Source organism: Equus quagga, chromosome 9, assembly GCF_021613505.1.
Source record: "Equus quagga isolate Etosha38 chromosome 9, UCLA_HA_Equagga_1.0, whole genome shotgun sequence".
Taxonomy (NCBI): domain Eukaryota; kingdom Metazoa; phylum Chordata; class Mammalia; order Perissodactyla; family Equidae; genus Equus; species Equus quagga.
This window is the reverse complement of record NC_060275.1, coordinates 66,923,394-66,940,677: the sequence shown is the minus strand read 5'-3', so window position 1 is coordinate 66,940,677 and position 17,284 is coordinate 66,923,394. Positions and strand designations below refer to the sequence as shown.

The 17,284-nt window shown below is 61.6% G+C and overlaps 4 protein-coding genes across 6 annotated transcripts in view; 1 reads left to right on the top strand and 3 right to left on the bottom strand.

The window, feature by feature from the left end:
* Window positions 1-2,220, bottom strand: part of TMEM59L (transmembrane protein 59 like) — a 13,515-nt gene extending 11,295 nt beyond the window's left edge. Inside the window, exon 1 of the mRNA XM_046672282.1 lies at window positions 258-2,220. The gene's annotated coding sequence lies outside the window, so the exon portion shown is untranslated. The remainder of the gene's footprint in view (window positions 1-257) is intronic.
* CRLF1 (cytokine receptor like factor 1) lies at window positions 5-10,018 on the top strand (the record flags this gene model as incomplete). Its single annotated transcript, XM_046671205.1, has 9 exons — window positions 5-41; window positions 4,609-4,890; window positions 5,193-5,322; window positions 5,493-5,662; window positions 6,647-6,804; window positions 6,872-7,040; window positions 8,998-9,185; window positions 9,299-9,355; window positions 9,855-10,018. Coding segments are annotated over 9 exons (1,212 nt in total), but the record flags the coding sequence as incomplete, so codon positions are not given.
* A 452-nt stretch (window positions 10,019-10,470) lies between these two features.
* REX1BD (required for excision 1-B domain containing) lies at window positions 10,471-13,040 on the bottom strand. 2 transcript variants are annotated; one of them, XM_046672286.1, is made up of 5 exons: window positions 12,885-13,040; window positions 12,708-12,790; window positions 12,127-12,389; window positions 11,344-11,423; window positions 10,471-10,697 (listed from the first exon to the last, which is right to left on the bottom strand). In XM_046672286.1, exons 2-5 carry the CDS (start codon window positions 12,784-12,786, stop codon window positions 10,625-10,627), a joined length of 495 nt encoding a protein of 164 aa, XP_046528242.1. In that variant the 5' UTR covers window positions 12,787-12,790; window positions 12,885-13,040; the 3' UTR covers window positions 10,471-10,624. The 2 variants fall into 2 exon arrangements, with proteins under 2 accessions (XP_046528242.1, XP_046528241.1); XM_046672285.1 differs by having other exon boundaries at window positions 12,127-12,331.
* Window positions 13,041-14,369: 1,329 nt separating this feature from the next.
* On the bottom strand, window positions 14,370-16,973 carry UBA52 (ubiquitin A-52 residue ribosomal protein fusion product 1). Of its 2 annotated transcripts, XM_046670873.1 has the most exons (5): window positions 16,949-16,973; window positions 15,746-15,856; window positions 15,398-15,484; window positions 14,664-14,766; window positions 14,370-14,567 (listed from the first exon to the last, which is right to left on the bottom strand). In XM_046670873.1, exons 2-5 carry the CDS (start codon window positions 15,846-15,848, stop codon window positions 14,474-14,476), a joined length of 387 nt encoding a protein of 128 aa, XP_046526829.1. In that variant the 5' UTR covers window positions 15,849-15,856; window positions 16,949-16,973; the 3' UTR covers window positions 14,370-14,473. The 2 variants fall into 2 exon arrangements, with proteins under 2 accessions (XP_046526829.1, XP_046526828.1); XM_046670872.1 differs by lacking the exon at window positions 16,949-16,973 and having other exon boundaries at window positions 15,746-15,859.
* Between the last annotated feature and the right edge of the window lie 311 nt (window positions 16,974-17,284).

The window sequence follows — 17,284 nt, the reverse complement described above, 5'->3', positions numbered from 1 at the left end:
GCTCTGCGTCCTCGGGGCGCCGCGAGCCGGATCAGGAGCCGGTGAGTACCGGCGCCCTGCTCTTCCCTTCCCTCATGGGCTGAAAGCTTGCGCCCCAGGGGCAGCCGCGGGGGGAGGGGGCGCAGGCGCCACCTGGACGGCCCGGGAACAAAGGAAGGCGCCCCCGGCGCGGCCCTCGGGGCACCCTCACCTGCAGGGCGCACGACGCCGCAGTCCCCGGGCCGAGGGTCCGGCTTTCGCTCCCGAGGCCTTCTTACCTGGGCCGCCGGGCCGAGGACGCCCGGCCCGGGGCGGCCTGGAACCCTCTGCACGCTGGGACGAGGCGGGCGCACGCGACAGCGTCCGAGGACTCGGAGTTGCGGAGACCGTAGGGCACCGCTCTCGGGCGGGGGCGCACGCAGTAGGCGCGCTGGGTGCCGGCCCCGAGCGGGCCCCCCCGGGTGGAGGGATGAGCCCCGCGAGGAAGGCGGGGCGGGAGGGGGGCCGCTCTGGCCGCCTGGCGCGCGGCCCGGGGTCCCCGGGGACGCGCCTCTCCGCGGGCCGGCGCCGCCGCCCTCCCCTGGCGGGACCCCGCGCGGGGGTCCTCGGAGTCCCCGCCACCGGCAACGCTCAGAACCGTTCCGGGCCACGCCGCGCTGGGCTGGAAGCCTCCAGCGAGACAAATCTTTGTGAGAGAGTGGGTGAGAGGGAGACGGAGCAGGAGCCAGCGAGTCCGGGCACCGCGGGGCCCAGCCGTGAGTGGGGGGAGCTCACTGGGAACCCACAGCTCGGCAGGCCGGGACCCCTGCCCTCTCGGGAGCTCCGGGCCTCCGGCACTTTCCGGCCCCCCACCCGATGCACACCCCCGCCAGCACACCGTCTCCACATCCAGACCCGCTCTGGGACACACCCAGAGACACACAAAGACTCACACTGGCTTGTGGCCCGTCACCCTCACCCTCAGACTTGCGCACACTGCATCCCAGATGCACATTCGCACACCATCAAGGCACACACACACATTCCATCCCTGACACACATACACTCGTGGTCACACACTCATTCGGAGGGGGAAGCAACCCAGGGGCACGCACGCAGGCACAGCATGCCCGGAACATCCACAGTCCCTCCATGCACCCTGTCCAGGTGCACAGGTCACCTGGGCGGGCACACACTATGCCCCAGGCCAACCTGCACTGCACGGAGCTGGTGCAGGCTCCTGCGATGCTCCTCCAGAAAGGGCAGGGTCCGGGCACCCCCTGGGGGCACTTGCCAAAAGCCCAGCATGCCCGACGCGCCTGGGCAGGTGAGGGGCTGTGCCGGGCCCTCCCAGGTTCCTGACAGCTCTGCCAGGCTGTGGGTAGTGCCTGTGAATGCCACTGTTAGTGATGCTTTGTTTCCCAGCCTGTAGAACAGCAGGCGAAGGTAGTGGGGGGGCGATTGCTGTGCGTGTGTTTTTTCCTTTAAGGGGGAAGAAATTAAATAAGATTCTCACACCTCCGCAATATGTTTCTACTTATGGTGTGTCTTAGCACCTGACCAGCAGGCGAGTGGGTCGTAAAGTGTCTGCAGGTACCAGCGGGACAGGAGATGGAGACCCTCATGAGGACCCCAGGATGGAGGCCACCCTCCTCCTTGCCTGTAGAGAATCTCACACTTTTCCCTTTTAAAACACATGGTGTCCTTTTAATAACGGCGGTGGCTCCAGATTGGGAAGCGGGGAGGAAAAAACTTTTAAAGGCCCCAGCTCTGCGGGAAAGGCAGGAGGCAGGGAGTGAAGGGGGGGAGGGTTGTCTACAAGCCTGGCCAGGGATCTGCTTCTAGGAGGCCCCCCAAACCAGGCCAAGGGTTCCCCCAACCTCAGTGGGCTGCTGCTTCTCCTGGCCTGGAATGTTTGCACCCCGGTTTCAGGCACCTGGGCCCATTGTTTGGGGAGGCCTGGAGGGAGTGTGGAGCCAGCCGGGCCCCCAGGGTAGGGAGCAGCTGTAATCCTCAGCGTCCCAGGCAGGCCCTCTGGCCCTCGTGATCTCTCGCACTCATCTCCCCAGCAGGTAGAACGGCCATTCCTCCCACTCTGTGGAGGAGGAAACTGAGAACAGGACAGGGGAAGCCACTGGTCCAGGTGCTCCAGCTGGGATTGGCACCCACGTCCCAGGAGGAGAAGGCTTCCTTCTGACCTTTCCTGCTGGAGCTGGAGGGGGGACTGGCCTGTCCAGGCCCGCCTGGCCTTGCCTTCTCGCCCCGTCCCCCGCCCGGCCCCGGGAGGGCAGCTGCAGCTGCTGGCAGGCGGGCCACGCCATCCCAGGCCAGGCGGGTGTGGCCAAGGGGCAGTGCCCCCCAGCCAGGACCCCCCAGAGAGTCCCTTCCTGGCCAGGCTGTAGCAGTGGGTAGGGGGGCAGGAGGGGCATGACCCATCCCCGGAGGGTTGAGTGGTCCTGGGGTCTGGGCACCCCTGGCAGTGCCTCCCACCCTGCTGGGGGGGCCCAGGCAGGAAGCGGTGGGTGGGCCTGGGCAGAGACGCTGGCACGCCCGAGTTCATGCCGAAGGAATTCTGAATTAGCGGGCGGCTGGCTGCCTGGGACCTCCGGGGCGGCCCCCTGGCCCCCCGCCCCCCGCCGCCCCCGCCTCCTCGGCTCTGGCCCGCTCATCCGGCTCCTTCGCACGGACGCTGAGACCTCCAGCGAGCCCTGGGCCAAGCCCCAACGCAACTGCGATCCCAGGCTCCAGCAAGACATGGCCCTCAAGCCAAGTTTGCCCCGGAAAATCATCAAGGCCGGCCCCAGGAACCGTGTGCACCCCACCTCACCCATCTAGGGAAGTGAGGGCCGGCACAAGGCCACCGCTAGCATTCAAGGGGCCTCCCAAGGGGCCAGGATGACCCTGTCCTTGGCTGCCATCTCAGGGAAGCTGGGCTGCCCTCGCCCCCTGCCCCCATGCAGTCCCTCTTTACAGCTGCCTGGGGATCCTTTTAAAATGTAAATCCCTCCCCTGTTCAGAACCCTGCAATAACTCCTCCCTGCACATGAGACCCTTGCCAACCTCCCAGACCTTATCTCATACCTGCCCCAGGACCTTTGCACTTGCTGCTCCCACTGCCTGGACACTCTCTCCTAGATATTTTCATGGCTATTTCTTTCATTTTATTCGTCTCAGCTCAGATGCCACCTCCTCAGACAGGCCTCCTAGGCCACTGAGCTACCACCACTGACTTGTGCTTTCCTTTCTCCCTCATTTATTCTCTTAGATATTTATTTCTTTTTTTCCTGCTGCTCCCTTGGATTCAAGGCCCACAAGGGCAAGAATCTAGATTCAAAGGGTGTCTTGGTCAGCATTGTGCCCCCAGCTCCTGGCAGACTGTAGGTGCTCCGTGTGAATGAATTAATGAGCGAAGGAGTGCCTGAGTCCCACACCGCTCTTGGTGGAGGGAGAGGCCCCTTCCCAGAGGCTCAGAGAAGTAGGATGACTGGACCAGGCTTCCACAGTGAGATGGGGGCCTTCGAACCCAGGTCAGCCTGGCTGAGAGGTCCCACAGGGTTGTCCTTGAGGCAACATTTGCGTTCCTTTCAAACAACTCCATATGGCTGATACCATGACATCCACTTCCCAGATGGGGAGACAAACTCAGAGAGGCCGTCATGGGCTTAAACTGTGCATCCCCTCCCCCTTCTCTGAGCCTTGGTTTCTCCTTGGCTTAAAAAACAGGCTCCTCTCAGGCTCTGCTGTCCAGAAGGGGAAGCCCTGGGCTGCCGCAGCAGCAGGCAGGTGGGAGGGTGTCATCATGGCAAGCCCAAGGCCCCTGTGCCCAACACCCCACTCGCACACAACCCTGCTCAGGATGCCAAGTCCCAGCTGACCTTCACCATGACCCCGAGGACCACGAGCTTTCCTGTTCTCGTTTTGCAGATTAGGAAAACTGAGTGGAGGGAAAGCTCAATGAGGCCAAGTCCCTTGGGATGGGGCTGGGGGCCTAGAGCTCGCCACAGCCACCCTCAGTTCCAGTGGCTGCGCAGAACAGAACTTTGGAGACTGACAAGTCTGGGTTTAAATAGTGTGTCCTTCTCTCACTCAGTGACCTTAGGACTTGATCTCTTAGAGCCTCGGTTTTTTCATCTGTAAAATGAGCAGGATTCTAGTAGGGACGAGGGCAGCTCTTTTTAGAAGCATCTCCCCTCACAGAGACACCTGCTACGTGTGAGGTTCTGGGGGTATCAGAGAAAGAACTCACAATCTGTTATTTCTAATTGCCAAAAATAAAGTGAAATGAAAAACAAAGAAAAAAGCAGAGTGTAGTGGTGGTTGGAACTGTGTGCAAAGCACGAGTGGCTTGGATCTGAGTGGGCGTTTATGCCTGCGGTTTGTAACCACTCAGAGAGCCTTGAGCAAGGCAGTGATGAAGTGACTTGGAAGGACCAGTGTTGTGGAATCAGACAGTCCTGGGGCTGAATCTCAGCTTTGCCACTAACCTTGGGCAGTTAATCGAGCCTCAGTTTCCTTATTTGTAATTGGGGGGGGGGGGCATTAATAAGCAGCTCCTCTGCAGGACTGCCATGAGTCCTGGAGATCCCAGCATGGTGGGAGGCTCAGGGTGGCTCCAGCCCAGGCCTGACAGGCGCTCCTTTCTGACCCCAGACACGGCTGTGATCAGCCCCCAGGACCCCACGCTCCTCATCGGCTCCTCCCTGCAGGCCACGTGCTCAGTGCATGGGGACCCGCCAGGGGCCACTGCCGAGGGCCTCTACTGGACCCTGAACGGGCGCCGCCTGCCCCGCGAGCTCTCCCGAGTGCTCAACGCCTCCACTCTGGCCCTTGCCCTGGCCAACCTCAACGGATCCAGGCAGCAGTCAGGGGACAACCTCGTGTGCCACGCCCGTGACGGCAGCATCTTGGCTGGCTCCTGCCTCTATGTTGGCCGTAAGTGGGCCCCTAGGATGCCCAGGGGTAGCTCTTGGGAGCACAGGGGCATGAATCATGGGCCCCCTGGCCTGGGGCTGAATGGTGGACACGCTGGCTCAGGCTGAGAGGTACAGGCTGCTGTGGAGGAATGAGCGCCTGGAGCCCACCCATCCTCAAGAGAGCCGTGCAGACAGTTCCGCCAACAGCCACTCTGCCCACCCTGTGTCCACTCTGAGGTGGGGGCCTGGCTGGCGGCCAGGAGCTCCTGTACCTGTCCACAGCCAGTCCAGACCCTCAGCCCCCTGCACCCCCTTCCTCAGTGCCCCCAGAGAAACCCTTCAACATCAGCTGCTGGTCCAAGAACATGAAGGACCTGACATGCCGCTGGACGCCGGGGGCCCAAGGGGAAACCTTCCTTCACACCAACTATTCCCTCAAGTACAAGCTGAGGTTGGTGGTAGCCCTCGGGTGACGTGTGTTCCAGCCTGGCTCTGTGGCCTTGACAAAGCCAGCCCTCTCTAAGTCCCGGTGTCCAGTCTGCACTCTGGGGCTGCCGTGGGATGTCTGGGGGCCCAAAGGGACCCTCACGTGTCCTCGCCCCCTCCCTCCCGCCCCTGCAGGTGGTACGGGCAGGACAACACATGTGAGGAGTACCACACGGTGGGACCTCACTCCTGCCACATTCCCAAGGACCTGGCTCTCTTTACCCCCTACGAGATCTGGGTAGAGGCCACCAACCGGCTGGGCTCAGCCCGCTCCGATGTGCTCACACTGGACATCCTGGATGTGGGTGAGGACTGCCCCGAGGGCCAGCCTGGCTCATCAGGGATCCTGCCCCCTCTCAGCCCAGCTGTGGTTGCTGCTCTGGGTCCTACCCTGCTGGCTGGGACAGGGAGGAGCTAGGCATCCACCCATTTGTCCCCAGCCCCCTGAAGCAGCCAGTATACCCCCACTCTGCGGAGAACACCTGGCCTGGCCGCCTCCCCCTCGGCAGCCCAGGTGTGCGGGAGGGGGCCCCAGGGAGTTGGGAGGGGGCGCCCAGGTCGGGAGGCGCCCCAGGAAGCAGCGGCCTGGAGCTGGGGGGGGTGCAGGCGGGAGGCAGGAAATGGATGATCTGCGAGCAGAATTGGGCCTAATCTAATTAGGGTGTTTCTCAGCCCCAAGCAAGCCTGTGCCTTAACCCTTTCGGCCCCTCACCAAGGCCTCAGGGGGAGAGACCAACCCTCCCTGCTGCCCACAGGGCTCCCAGCAGGGTCCCCGGAAGGCTGGTCGTCACCCCCCAGCCTGCTGCCTGCCTTGTTTCTGTAAGTCCTAAGGCTGCCGCGGACATGTTCTAAGCCTCAGTCGTCCCTCTGCCCCCAGCAAGGCTGCCGTATTGAGGACCTCCAGAAAGTAGGAGGGAGCCGGAGGCAGGCCGCAGGGGGTCAAGGAGAGTTCCCCGGGGCATCTGGCAGCCTGACCGCCCCCCTCGCCTCCAGGGCATGATAGTAACAGCCCCGTGGCCTGGCGGCATCTGCTGTCACACAGCTCCCTGCAGGGAGGGGTAGGTTCTGACATTACAGAGGATAATGGTGATAACAGCCTTTATTAACTGAGTGCTTCTAGGGGCTGAGTGGTTCCCGAATATGATCGAATGTCATCCACCCATCCTGAGGTGGGAGGGGGCAAACAGAGGCAGGTGCCACCTAAGCCACATGCTCTGGGATTTGAACCCAGACATGGGCCAACCAGGTCTGAGGACAGCCCGCTGACTAAGCCCTGCCCCGCCCCTCAGTGACCACCGACCCCCCGCCCGACGTGCACGTGAGCCGTGTCGGGGGCCTGGAGGACCAGCTGAGCGTGCGCTGGGTGTCACCGCCTGCCCTCAAGGACTTCCTCTTCCAAGCCAAGTACCAGATCCGCTACCGGGTGGAGGACAGCGTGGATTGGAAGGTGCCCGCCCCCTCCCCCTCCCCCACCCCGACCCCGCCCGACCTCTGACTCTGCCCCTGCCGCCCAGGTGGTGGACGACGTGAGCAACCAGACCTCGTGCCGCCTGGCCGGCCTGAAGCCCGGGACAGTCTACTTCGTGCAAGTGCGCTGTAACCCCTTCGGCATCTACGGCTCCAAGAAGGCAGGGATCTGGAGCGAGTGGAGCCACCCCACGGCCGCCTCCACCCCCCGCAGCGGTGAGGACCCCGACAGGGCTGGGTGGTGTGGGGACCAGCCCCAAACAGCCCGGGCTTCTGTTTCCTTGTTTCCTCCCAGAGAGCAGAGGGCTCAAATTGGTGGCCCCAGGGGCGGAAAATGGCCCCTGGATCTATTTTCTCTGGTCTGTCATTGGAAAAAAAAAAGTTTGATCTACTTGCAGACACTTAAAAACAGGACGTTTTAACACAAATATCCTAGATTCTCTAGAAAAATTGTCTAGAAAATCTAACAGCATATAGCCAGCATCAGCCCCATCAGCAAAGACCACGCCTTAATTCAGGGCTCTCACTCTAGTTGCCTCGTCCCCGCCTAGCTCGTTTCACCCACCTCTACCACTCCCCAGCCCCTAAGGGCAAGTGAGGTTGAGACCCCTACTTCTGAGGCCAATTGGCTGCCAGCTCTCCCTCTGATGGGCCTCAGTTTCCCCTTCTGATCAAGGTAGGCAGATGGGGATGATCAGGGGCCTGGGTCTGACTCCCCTTGTGGTCTGGGGTTTCTCTAAGACCATGGACCTCTGTTCTCTGCCTTGCGAAATGGTGTGAAATCTGTTGCCTGAAATGTCTGGCCTCAGCTTCCCCATCTGGAACATGGGGATGACAGTCATGCCTGCTCAGGCGGTTGTGAGGGTTAGATGAGGGAACCCACGGAAAGTGCCATCATGGTGGGCACCACCTAAGTGTTTGCAGGTAGCAGTTTTGAGGCTCTCATCCCCTGCTCCCCCCATGGTTTCACCCCAAAGGAGGCCCCCTTTTCTCAGGTGAGGACCCTGTGGCCCCAGGAGGTTCAGCCAGCCCACAAGGTCACACAGGGATCTGAACTCAGTTCACTGGAACTCCAGGCCCACGCTCATGGGATGACGGGGAAACCGAGGCCCAGAGAGGGACCCAGAGCCAGGGAGGGGCAGAGCCGGGCTCCAGCCAGCTCCCCAGCCCCCAGCTCGGGCCCCTCCAGGTTTGGGGGTAGGCGGGAGCTAGCACCGGGGAGGGGCCTGAGCTTTGGCCCCTGTTCGTGCCCAGCACCTGCGATTCTTGCACAGGAGCCAGCAGGCGGCTGCGTCCATCGGGGAGGCTGAGGAGGCCCGGGGAGGCCGGCAGGGGCGGTGGGGGCTGTGCCAGGGCCTGTCAGCGGGTCCCCGGTGTTATTTATGAAGTGAGGCCGATGTCCTTATCCGCCGGCCTGCTTGGGGCTGGCTGTGGACCGTGGCTGGACCCACAGGCCAGCCTCCCATCTGGTCCTCCTGGCCCACTCCTGATCCCACCGGCTCGTGCTCTCAGGCCTGTCCTGTGGACTGTCCCCTTCCTTCAGTGTCTCCTCACACTTTCCTCTCTTTATCTCTCTGTCACTCTCTTCCTATGTCTTTCTGTCTTTCTGCCTTTCTTGGTTTTTGTGTCTCTCCACCCCCAGGGTCTCTGGCTGCCCTGCTCCTGCCCTGTCTCCATCTTGCCCTTTTTTTCGATCTCTTGTCCCTCTGCATCTCCTTGGTTGTCCTCCATCGCTTCACCCTCCGTGCATCTCTCCTGTCCCCGTCTCTCAATCTCTGCCTCTCTCTCTCCAGCTTTCTCTCCTCAGCGTCTCTCTCCCTTTCTCTGACCCCTGCTCTGTCTCTGCGTCTCACCCCTCCAGCCCTGGCCTCTCTCCTTCGCCCCCCTCCCTTCCACTCACACCTGGCTCAGGCCACAGGAATCGGGTTCCTGGAGGAGATGTGGAGGAGGAGCCCCTTTCTTCTCCTACCCTCCACCTCTTCGGGGGCGCAGCTGGGCTGCTATGCTGGGCCGTGGAGAGGACCTCGTCCCAGAGAAACGTGGAGGGAGGTGCCCGAGGGGAATGCGGTCCCCCCCCCGCCACCGCCCGCCCGGCGCCGGGGAACCTCCCTCTCCTGCCCGCGCGCGCCCTCTGCCGGGCGCGCACTGACGCTGCCGCTCCGCCCCCCATCAGAGCGCCCGGGCCCGGGCGGCGGGGCGTGCGAGCCGCGGGGCGGCGAGCCGAGCTCGGGGCCGGTGCGGCGCGAGCTCAAGCAGTTTCTGGGCTGGCTCAAGAAGCACGCGTACTGCTCGAACCTCAGCTTCCGCCTCTACGACCAGTGGCGAGCGTGGATGCAGAAATCGCACAAGACCCGCAACCAGGTAGGAAGGAGGGACCGGCGGGAGAGGGCTGGAGGGGTGGGGGCAGGGAGGAAAACGGGAAGGGGAGGGAGGTCCGCAGCCCCCGGACACTGCCTCCTTCCTTCCAAGCACAGGACGAGCGGATCCTGCCCACGGGCAGACGCGGCGCGGCGAGAGGTAACGGGGCCCAGGTGGGCAGGCAGGCAGGGAGGGAGACCGGGGCCCCTTCCGGTGGCCACAGGCCGTGCCCCGCCCCCCCAAGACCTCAGTCTTAGAGTTGTTGAGATGGAATCCCCTCCTCCATCTCTTATTTATCAACATTTACCCGACACCTGCTGTGTGCCTGGCCCTGTGGCCTTCAGCCTAGTAAGAGCGTCTGACACCCTGAAAATGTCCAAAGTGGAATGTCATCCTCAGATGAATGGACATACTCTCCCCGGTTAGCATGTATGAGCGCCTACTGCATGCTGGCCCTGTGCCAAGCGCTTTACCTGCAGGACACCCCCTGGGATGGATAGGTATTCTTACTTCTCAGATGGGGGAAACCAAGGCCCAGGGATGGGCAGTACCCTACCCAAGGCCACCCAGCTTAAAGTGGCATGGCCAGGACCTGAACTAGTGCCTCAACTGCTCTGTGGTGCTGGCACCTCCCAGACTTCCCGCTTAGCCTGGCTTCCCTTCTACCCGCAGGTCCTGCCAGATAAGCTGTAGGAGCTGGGGCCACCCTCCCTGCCTCATGGAGACCTGGGGGCTGCACCCAGACTGGGGGTCACCTCTGTATCCTCACCTCAGGGCACCCAAGCACCCTCAGCAGCAGCTGGGGTGGGTGCCCTGGCTCCGAGGGCCACGACAGCTCTGGCCTCCATGTGAGGCCACCCTTGGGTGCACCCTAGTGATGGTGGGCTGATTTGCCCAGAACCCTGGCCAGGGCTGGGGGTAAAATGGAGTTATTACTTCCCCCTACCCAGGACCCCTCCAGAGTCTTTTTAAATAAATGAGCTATTTAGGTGCCCTGATTGTGAAGGTGAGTTTGGGGCTGGAGTGGGAGCAGTAGGGTTTTGGGGAGGCATGAGGAATCTTAATGATCCTTTGGGATTGCAATCTTTACCTCCCAGAATTTCAGACTCTTTCTCTCCACGCTCTGAAATATCTGGTTCTAAACTCCTTGGATGGTGTGATTCAAAACACCCGAGTTTCTACAGTTCAGGAGGAGGGTAGAGTCGTCCACCTGCCATCCCTGTCCCTGTGGGGCCCCCTGCCCAGGCACACCCCCTCCAGCACCCCAGGACAGAGACAGTGGAACGGCTCTAGAGAAAAGATTCTTTATTGTGGGAGGCACGGTGAACTCAAGGAAGGTCAGCAGCCCAGCAGGGTGCGACCCTAGCCAGCTGGCAGTCAGGGCTGGGCTGGGCGCCATCCGTCCCATTTCCCATGCTCCGTGTGTCCCTGGGAAGCCACCGTCACTCAGAAGATTCCGCATCAAACTTAAGGTCTTGAAGAACCTCACTGATTGCCTCCATGGTTTTAATTACCCTACAAGAGCGGATAGGAACTATAAATAAAACCCAGATGGGGCGAATTAGCCGGCGCTGTGCAGCTCTGAGAGAGCTGTGGCAAGCTCCGGGCCCTCCTGCCCACTGCCAGTCCTCCAGGCAGCGCTAGTGGCTGGGGGAACAATTTGGGTGCCTAGGAGGAGGGGTGGTCCCATAGGTCAAAGTGGGTGGAGAGAAAAGGCCATCTTGGGTGGGTGGGTGCCATCAGGAGGGTGTGCAGCGTGACGATGGCAGAGGTCAAGTGGGTGTGCATGTGTGTGTGCTTGGGGAGCTGAGGGCAGGAATGTGCAAGCGTGTGCCCCATGGGGCCTGGGAGACTGTGTCCAAGCTCCTAGTCCAGCCATGTGAGCAGGACTGGCATGTGTGAGGTGTGCATCTGTGTCCTGGAAATACACAGCGAGTCTGGTGTGAGATTGCAGGGTGTGTGCACTGGGGGAGCCTGTGCTGTAGGCCTAGGAGCCACCAGGTGAGGACTCTGACGTGCACTCCGTAAGGGTTGCACGCAGGTCCAGAGGATCGGCTGGGTCTAACCGTGCCAGGCCTGGGCCACAGCTAGTTAGGGGGCACAGTGCCCGAGGGGGCATGTGCAAATGTAGCATGGCCAGCCCCTGGGAGGCAGCGCTCACTTCATCTTCAGCTGATGCATCTGTAGGGGATCCTCCTGCCCCGTCAGCTCTGGCGCCCCCATCAGCTGCAGCAGGGCCACCTGAGGGGGATGGGCAGCAGGGAAAATGTCACCGCGGGTAGAGGACCACCGCCGCCCTCCCACACAGATCAGGAAGACACTGAAGCACCCAGAAAGGCAGCGCAGGGGGAGTGGGGCCACGGCAGGGAGTCGAGAAGGGCTTCGCACGGAAGGAGGCTGGGATTGAGAGGAGCTTCTGAGGAGGAGGGGAGCGTGGGCGGGCCTTAGACTGGCGCAAAGAGCGCCGTGGGCGTGGCCTCGTGCGGCCTTGGCCTGGGAATAGTAGTGTATCTCGGTCAGGATTGGCTGTGTAGGACAGGCCCAGAACCTAGGCTGGGATCTCGGGTTACTTGAGATGGGACGTGGTCTGGAAATCCACGCCCCTCAATCTGCAGGGGGTTGAGGACCATTCCTCAGGCTTCGGGAAGAGCCAGAGGGGAAGAAGCGTTGCAGGGGCTGGGTCTGGGCATCCTGGGATAGCGTTGAGGCTGGGGGCGGGGCCTGGGACTAAACAAAACCTGGATCAAAGTAGCGGGGACAGTAGAGGAGAGACAGGAGAATCTCAAGTGAAACTTTAGTGAAGGATTGAGGTGGGGTCTGGGGCGCCGGGGGCGTGGGATTGGGAGGCTGGAGCCTGGCCCCTCCGCCAAGGGGCGCACAGTGGCCCATAGTTGGAGACACAAGTCACGGAGGAAAGGACAGCGGCCGGGGGGCGGGGCCTCACCGTGGCCAGGCGCGTCTCCTCCAGCTGCTGCAGACTGCGCACGTGGCCCGCGAGCAGTGGCTGCGCTCGGCGCCCGGCCAGTTCGGCTTCCACCGCCAGCACCTCCCGCGAGGCAGCGGCGAAGGCCTGGGTCACCTCGTGCACGGTGCTCCGGTAGCGCGGGAAATCGTAGGGCGGGCCGCTGTGCAGATACTGGCGGTGGCCTCTGCGGCAGGTGGGGGTCCTGAGGCTACGCCCCCACGCCCTGCACCCGCATCGACCACCTGAAAGCTCCCCGGGGAAGTGTCCCTGGAGCCCAGAGTGTGGAGGACGTTCTCTGACTCCCGCAGGGGAACCCGAGACAGACCCACCTCTGCGCTTGGGGAAGGGAGAGACGCCACACGGAGTGGGACGTCGGGAAGTGGGGAGGCGCCCTGGGTCCCTGCGAGCAAAAGCAAAGATCTGCTCCCCCCGCAAACCCCACCTCACCTCTGACAACGCAGCCACACGGGGACCCAGCTCCGCCCCTGGGCACGCCCACCCCCGGAGTGGGCCGGGGGCTGAACCCTGCGACCCCTGCCCATCCCTGAGCCCGCACTCACTCCTCCAGCCGGCGGAAGGCCTGTGCGCGCTCAGCCTGCAGTTGGTGGATGCGCTGCACCAGCGCCCGGATCGGGGCATCTTTCTACGAGGCAGGAGTCATGGCTGGGGCATGAAGCCGGCGCCCCCGGGCCTGCACCGCCCGGCCCACGCCTGTTCCCCCTCGGGCCCGAGCTCACCCACGGCCACACCGGCTCCTCGCGCTCTGAGACTCCGGCGGCCGCCGCAGCACCGGGCACAGCAGGCAGAGCGGACTGTGCCGCGGCCTCGGCGGCGATCATGACTGCGCAGCCCCGGCCCCGCCCGGGAGCAGGTTGCTCTACTGCACCAGGCGCCCTCTGCAGGCCCGGAGGTCTCTGGCCCCCAGCCTGTGGCCAACCTGTCCGGAAACCTAGAGACTCAGAGACCCCGGGTAAGAACAGGGAACGAAGGAAGACTAGGGCCTTCTCAGGTCTGATACCCTCCACCCACCCCACCCCTCTGCTTGTTCCCCTCTAGCATCTGCCTTATGTCTTGTTTGTCTTTGAACGTATCGTTCTGTATACAGCAAGACTGTCCTTGTCTGTAGGTTTGTTTCTGTATACCTATAGCAACACCCGACGTCATCTCCTCCTCACATCCCTTCCCCACTCTAATGAAGAGAACGAAGCCAGAAGTGACATGTCATTTAATGCCACCAGTTCGTGACAAGAGCGGGATTTGAACGGAGGTTCTGAGGTCGTGGGAAGCCAGCCAGCTTTGTTGAGTAGATTCCTCAGCACGTTCTCTGCGAACTGCTCCTCGGGAGGGAGCCAGAGGAGGGCTGCACAAAGGCCCTGAGGTGGGAGCCCAGCGCACTGCTGAAACCAGCAGGGCCTCACATTAAGTGCAGAGAAGACCTCGGAGCTCTCCGCTGGAGACACACCACCTAGCTTGAGCTTCAGGAAGCTTCCTCTTCCAGGGGGGATGTGGGGAAGACCAGAAAGATGGTGGTGGCCTGGCCTGAGGAGGCAGTGGACAGGGATGAAATCAAGTTAACTGAGGCATAGGGTGCCAGACCCTTTCGCTGGCACTTCTGATCTCAGCTGTTCTCAGCATGACTGTCCAGGCCTGGGTCATCACCCACACTAAGCTGCAGTCATCTCAAGACAAAAGCACGGCCTTGCCAGGGGCAGTCCAGGGCACCATAAGCCTCAGCTGACGTGCAGGAGCATCACTCCAAGTTCCATACACACTAAGGCCTGCCCTGCCCAGAGCGCCAGCACTGGATTTCGGTGGGGCTCAGGGGCCCCTATGGGTCAGTCCAAACCAAGAGCAGGTGTCTTACACTAGGCCGGGTGCTCCTAACTTTCTGCCCACCCCCTGGCCCACAACTGGACACCTCCAGGGCCCAGCAACGAGAGTCATCAACGTGCCTGCCTAGGTCGCACCAGTCCCTGGGCTGAGGCTCCTCATTGCCATGTTATAGATGACAGAACTCAGGGGGGCAGGCTCACAAGGCTATGTGGCAGGGGGCTGGTTATGACAGACCCCTTCGCACATGAAGGACAGGGCCCACAGCCCACTGACAGATGTGACAACTGGAACCCATGACAGCAGACCCCCAAGAGGTATGCAGAGTCCCTAAGGGAGATGCCCACACCTCAGCCACCTCCCATTACACAGACCAGCCACAGGGACACCAGTTACTGCTCCAGTCAATGAAAGGGAAACTTTATTGAGGCCCCAGGGCCATGGGGCTCAGGCAGGAGGTGACGCTTCGGGCAAAGGAGGAGCCAGAGGAGGGGCCTTATTTGACCTTCTTCTTGGGGCGCAGGTTGTTGGTGTGGCCGCACTTCTTCTTGCGGCAGTTGACAGCACGAGGGTGCAGGCGAGCATAACACCTGCACAAGGACAGGAGGGACCCGTAAGGGCAATCCCTCCCCACCAGGGCCAGCCCCCGCCCTGCCCCGCCCCGCCGCCCCGCCCCTGCAGCATACTTGCGGCAAATCATCTTGTCGCAGTTGTATTTCTGGGCGAGCTGGCGGAGGGAAGGCTCAATGATGCCGCCCCGCAGGCGGAGCACCAAGTGCAGGGTGGACTCTACAGGAAACGAAGGTCGGAGAGAGACAGTAACTGAGCCGGGCCCAGCACCTCGGCTCGCAGGTGCGGGCAGGGCCCTTCACCTGAGAGCTTCTCCAGTGTGATGGAGACATGTCAGAATCCCTAGGCAGTTCATGTAATGGACACGCCAGCCCAGCCCACCATAGAGCCACTATCTTGTCATTTCCCACCAGCCTTTGGGGAGTCTGAGGCTAATATACGCCAACAGTGGCATCCATCTGGGTTTCCCGACAGGCAAGGCAATTTCTAGCAATTTCTAAGTGGTGCAAGAATGGTCCTTTATTTTGCTGGGCAAGACAGTTAAATCTTGTTGCTGCAAAAAGTGACAGTGATTTCCTTTAAAGTAGTTACCACATTTTTAACAAAACACAAGTGTTAAAAAAAAAATGTGAACAAGAACATGGGAACCCATTGCCATCTGGAAGGCATCATGAGATGCTTTTCAGTGCTGAAAACAGTGTCTTATGAAGCACAACTCCCCAGCCCCATCTGGCCCTCACCTTAAGAACTACCCCCACCCTGTGTCCCGGTACCAATGAGGCTGTCAGTGCCCCTATCCCAGCTCCTAGGCCTCATAGGGCCCTGTCCAACCACCCTACCCCTCAGATACCTTTCTGGATATTGTAGTCTGAGAGAGTGCGGCCGTCCTCCAGCTGTTTGCCGGCAAAAATCAGACGCTGCTGGTCAGGTGGAATGCCTGGGGAGAGGGCGAGCAGTTCAGTTCCTGAGGCTCTGGGCAAACACACTACTAGGCAGCTCCCCCCTCCTCCACAGGGCTGCCCCAGCATTACCCACAACCTGTCAAAAGGGCAATTGAGGTAGCAAGCACAAGTTGCCTTTCCAGGATCACAGGCAAGGCTGAGGTCTGTCCAAGCCCACTATCCATCCCATGGGACAGCAGCTGCCCTGGGCTGAGGGGCTCCCACTGGAGAGAGGATCCAGCTCCAGCCCAACTCACCCTCCTTGTCTTGGATTTTAGCTTTAACATTCTCAATGGTGTCACTGGGCTCAACCTCGAGGGTGATGGTCTTGCCCGTCAGGGTCTTCACAAAGATCTGCATGTCTGCGTCTGCTGGGTGGGTGGGGGGATGGAGATGGAGGGAGTGGTGACCCTGCAGGTCTGTGCAGCCCTGTGCACGCACTGACCCACCCAACTGCAGGCCTGCCCCAGTGCTGGTTTTTTCCCACCCCTCCAAGCCTGCAGCTCAAACATGTCCTGTTAACCAACAACCACGCTTCCTCCACCTTATTCCTGGACTTGTGGCACCAATGTGCTTCATGGGAACAAGGACTGTGGTTAAGCTCCTTGTGCCCAGCTGAGAAGGAATTTCATCAACTTTGCAGATGGACTAAGTACATGGCCAAGGCACCATCTTGCCAGGCACATTTTCCCCTAGCGTGGTCTGGAGGTCCTGTCCTTCCTTCCCTCCCCCAGCCTCTGGCCCCATCTGCTCCACAAGCTGCCCTTCCCACAGCCTGGGTGGGAAGCCCATCTTAGCAGCCATCCCCCCAACACACACACTTTCCTCCCTGCAGTTCCTCTCCTCTCCAACTCCAAGCTAGGACTCCCAACACTCTGGCTTCCTTCTCGGTTACGCCCGAACTCGCCAGACCACACTTCCTGCCTTTGCTACGACCCATAAATAGTATCTGCCGACCACGTGCCAGGTACTTGTTTACACATAACACTTCATTTTCCAAATAAAGAAAAACAGAGCCTAGAAGATGGGCGCTACTACCAGCCTCTCCTTACAGATGTGTTGTATGTAACAGGCAAAGACCCAGTTCCGGGTGTCAACGTTTTTGAAGGGTTATGGGCAGTGTCTAGCGTGGAGAAAAAGTTACACGCTTAACACCCCTCCCCCGCTACCTCAGATGTCCCGGGGAGGACCCATCCCTGCCCGAAGGACGCGTGGGAGAGGTCTGGGCTGCCGGGGCGGGCAGGCCCCTCTCCCCAAGGCCGGTTCGCCACCCGGAGCCCGGTCCAGGCTCGGAACCCCGGCCCCACGCGCCCTGTTCAGCCGATCTGGCCGCCCCGCGGAGCCTGGTCTGCGCGGACGGGTTTGGAGCTGGCCCTTCCGCAGCCAGGGCCCCCGCGGCTTCCCACAGCCTCCCGCCCGACCCTGGCCCGGCGCGAACCCGCAAAGCCACCGACACCGACCCGCTCGGCCGCCTCGTTGAAGAGAAAAAGGGCGGCGGAACCGGAAACCGTCGATTCGCCGCCGAGAGCGCCTGCGCACCGCGCACGCTGCGCGCCTGCGTCACAATCCGCGCCGCTCTCGTGGCCCCGCCCCTGTCCCCGCCCCTCTGCCATGTTGGGTGCTGGCGAACGAAGCCCCCGCGCCTGTGGGCGGCCATCGCTCACCTGCTTCCGGGGTGAGCCCCGCCCTCCGGGTCACGTGAGAAGAGTGCCGCACCTTTCCTGGTGTGGCCCGGCAGGCTGAAGTCCGCTGGCGCGTCACGGGCGCTCCGGGAATCCTTGCTGAGTAGAGGAGAC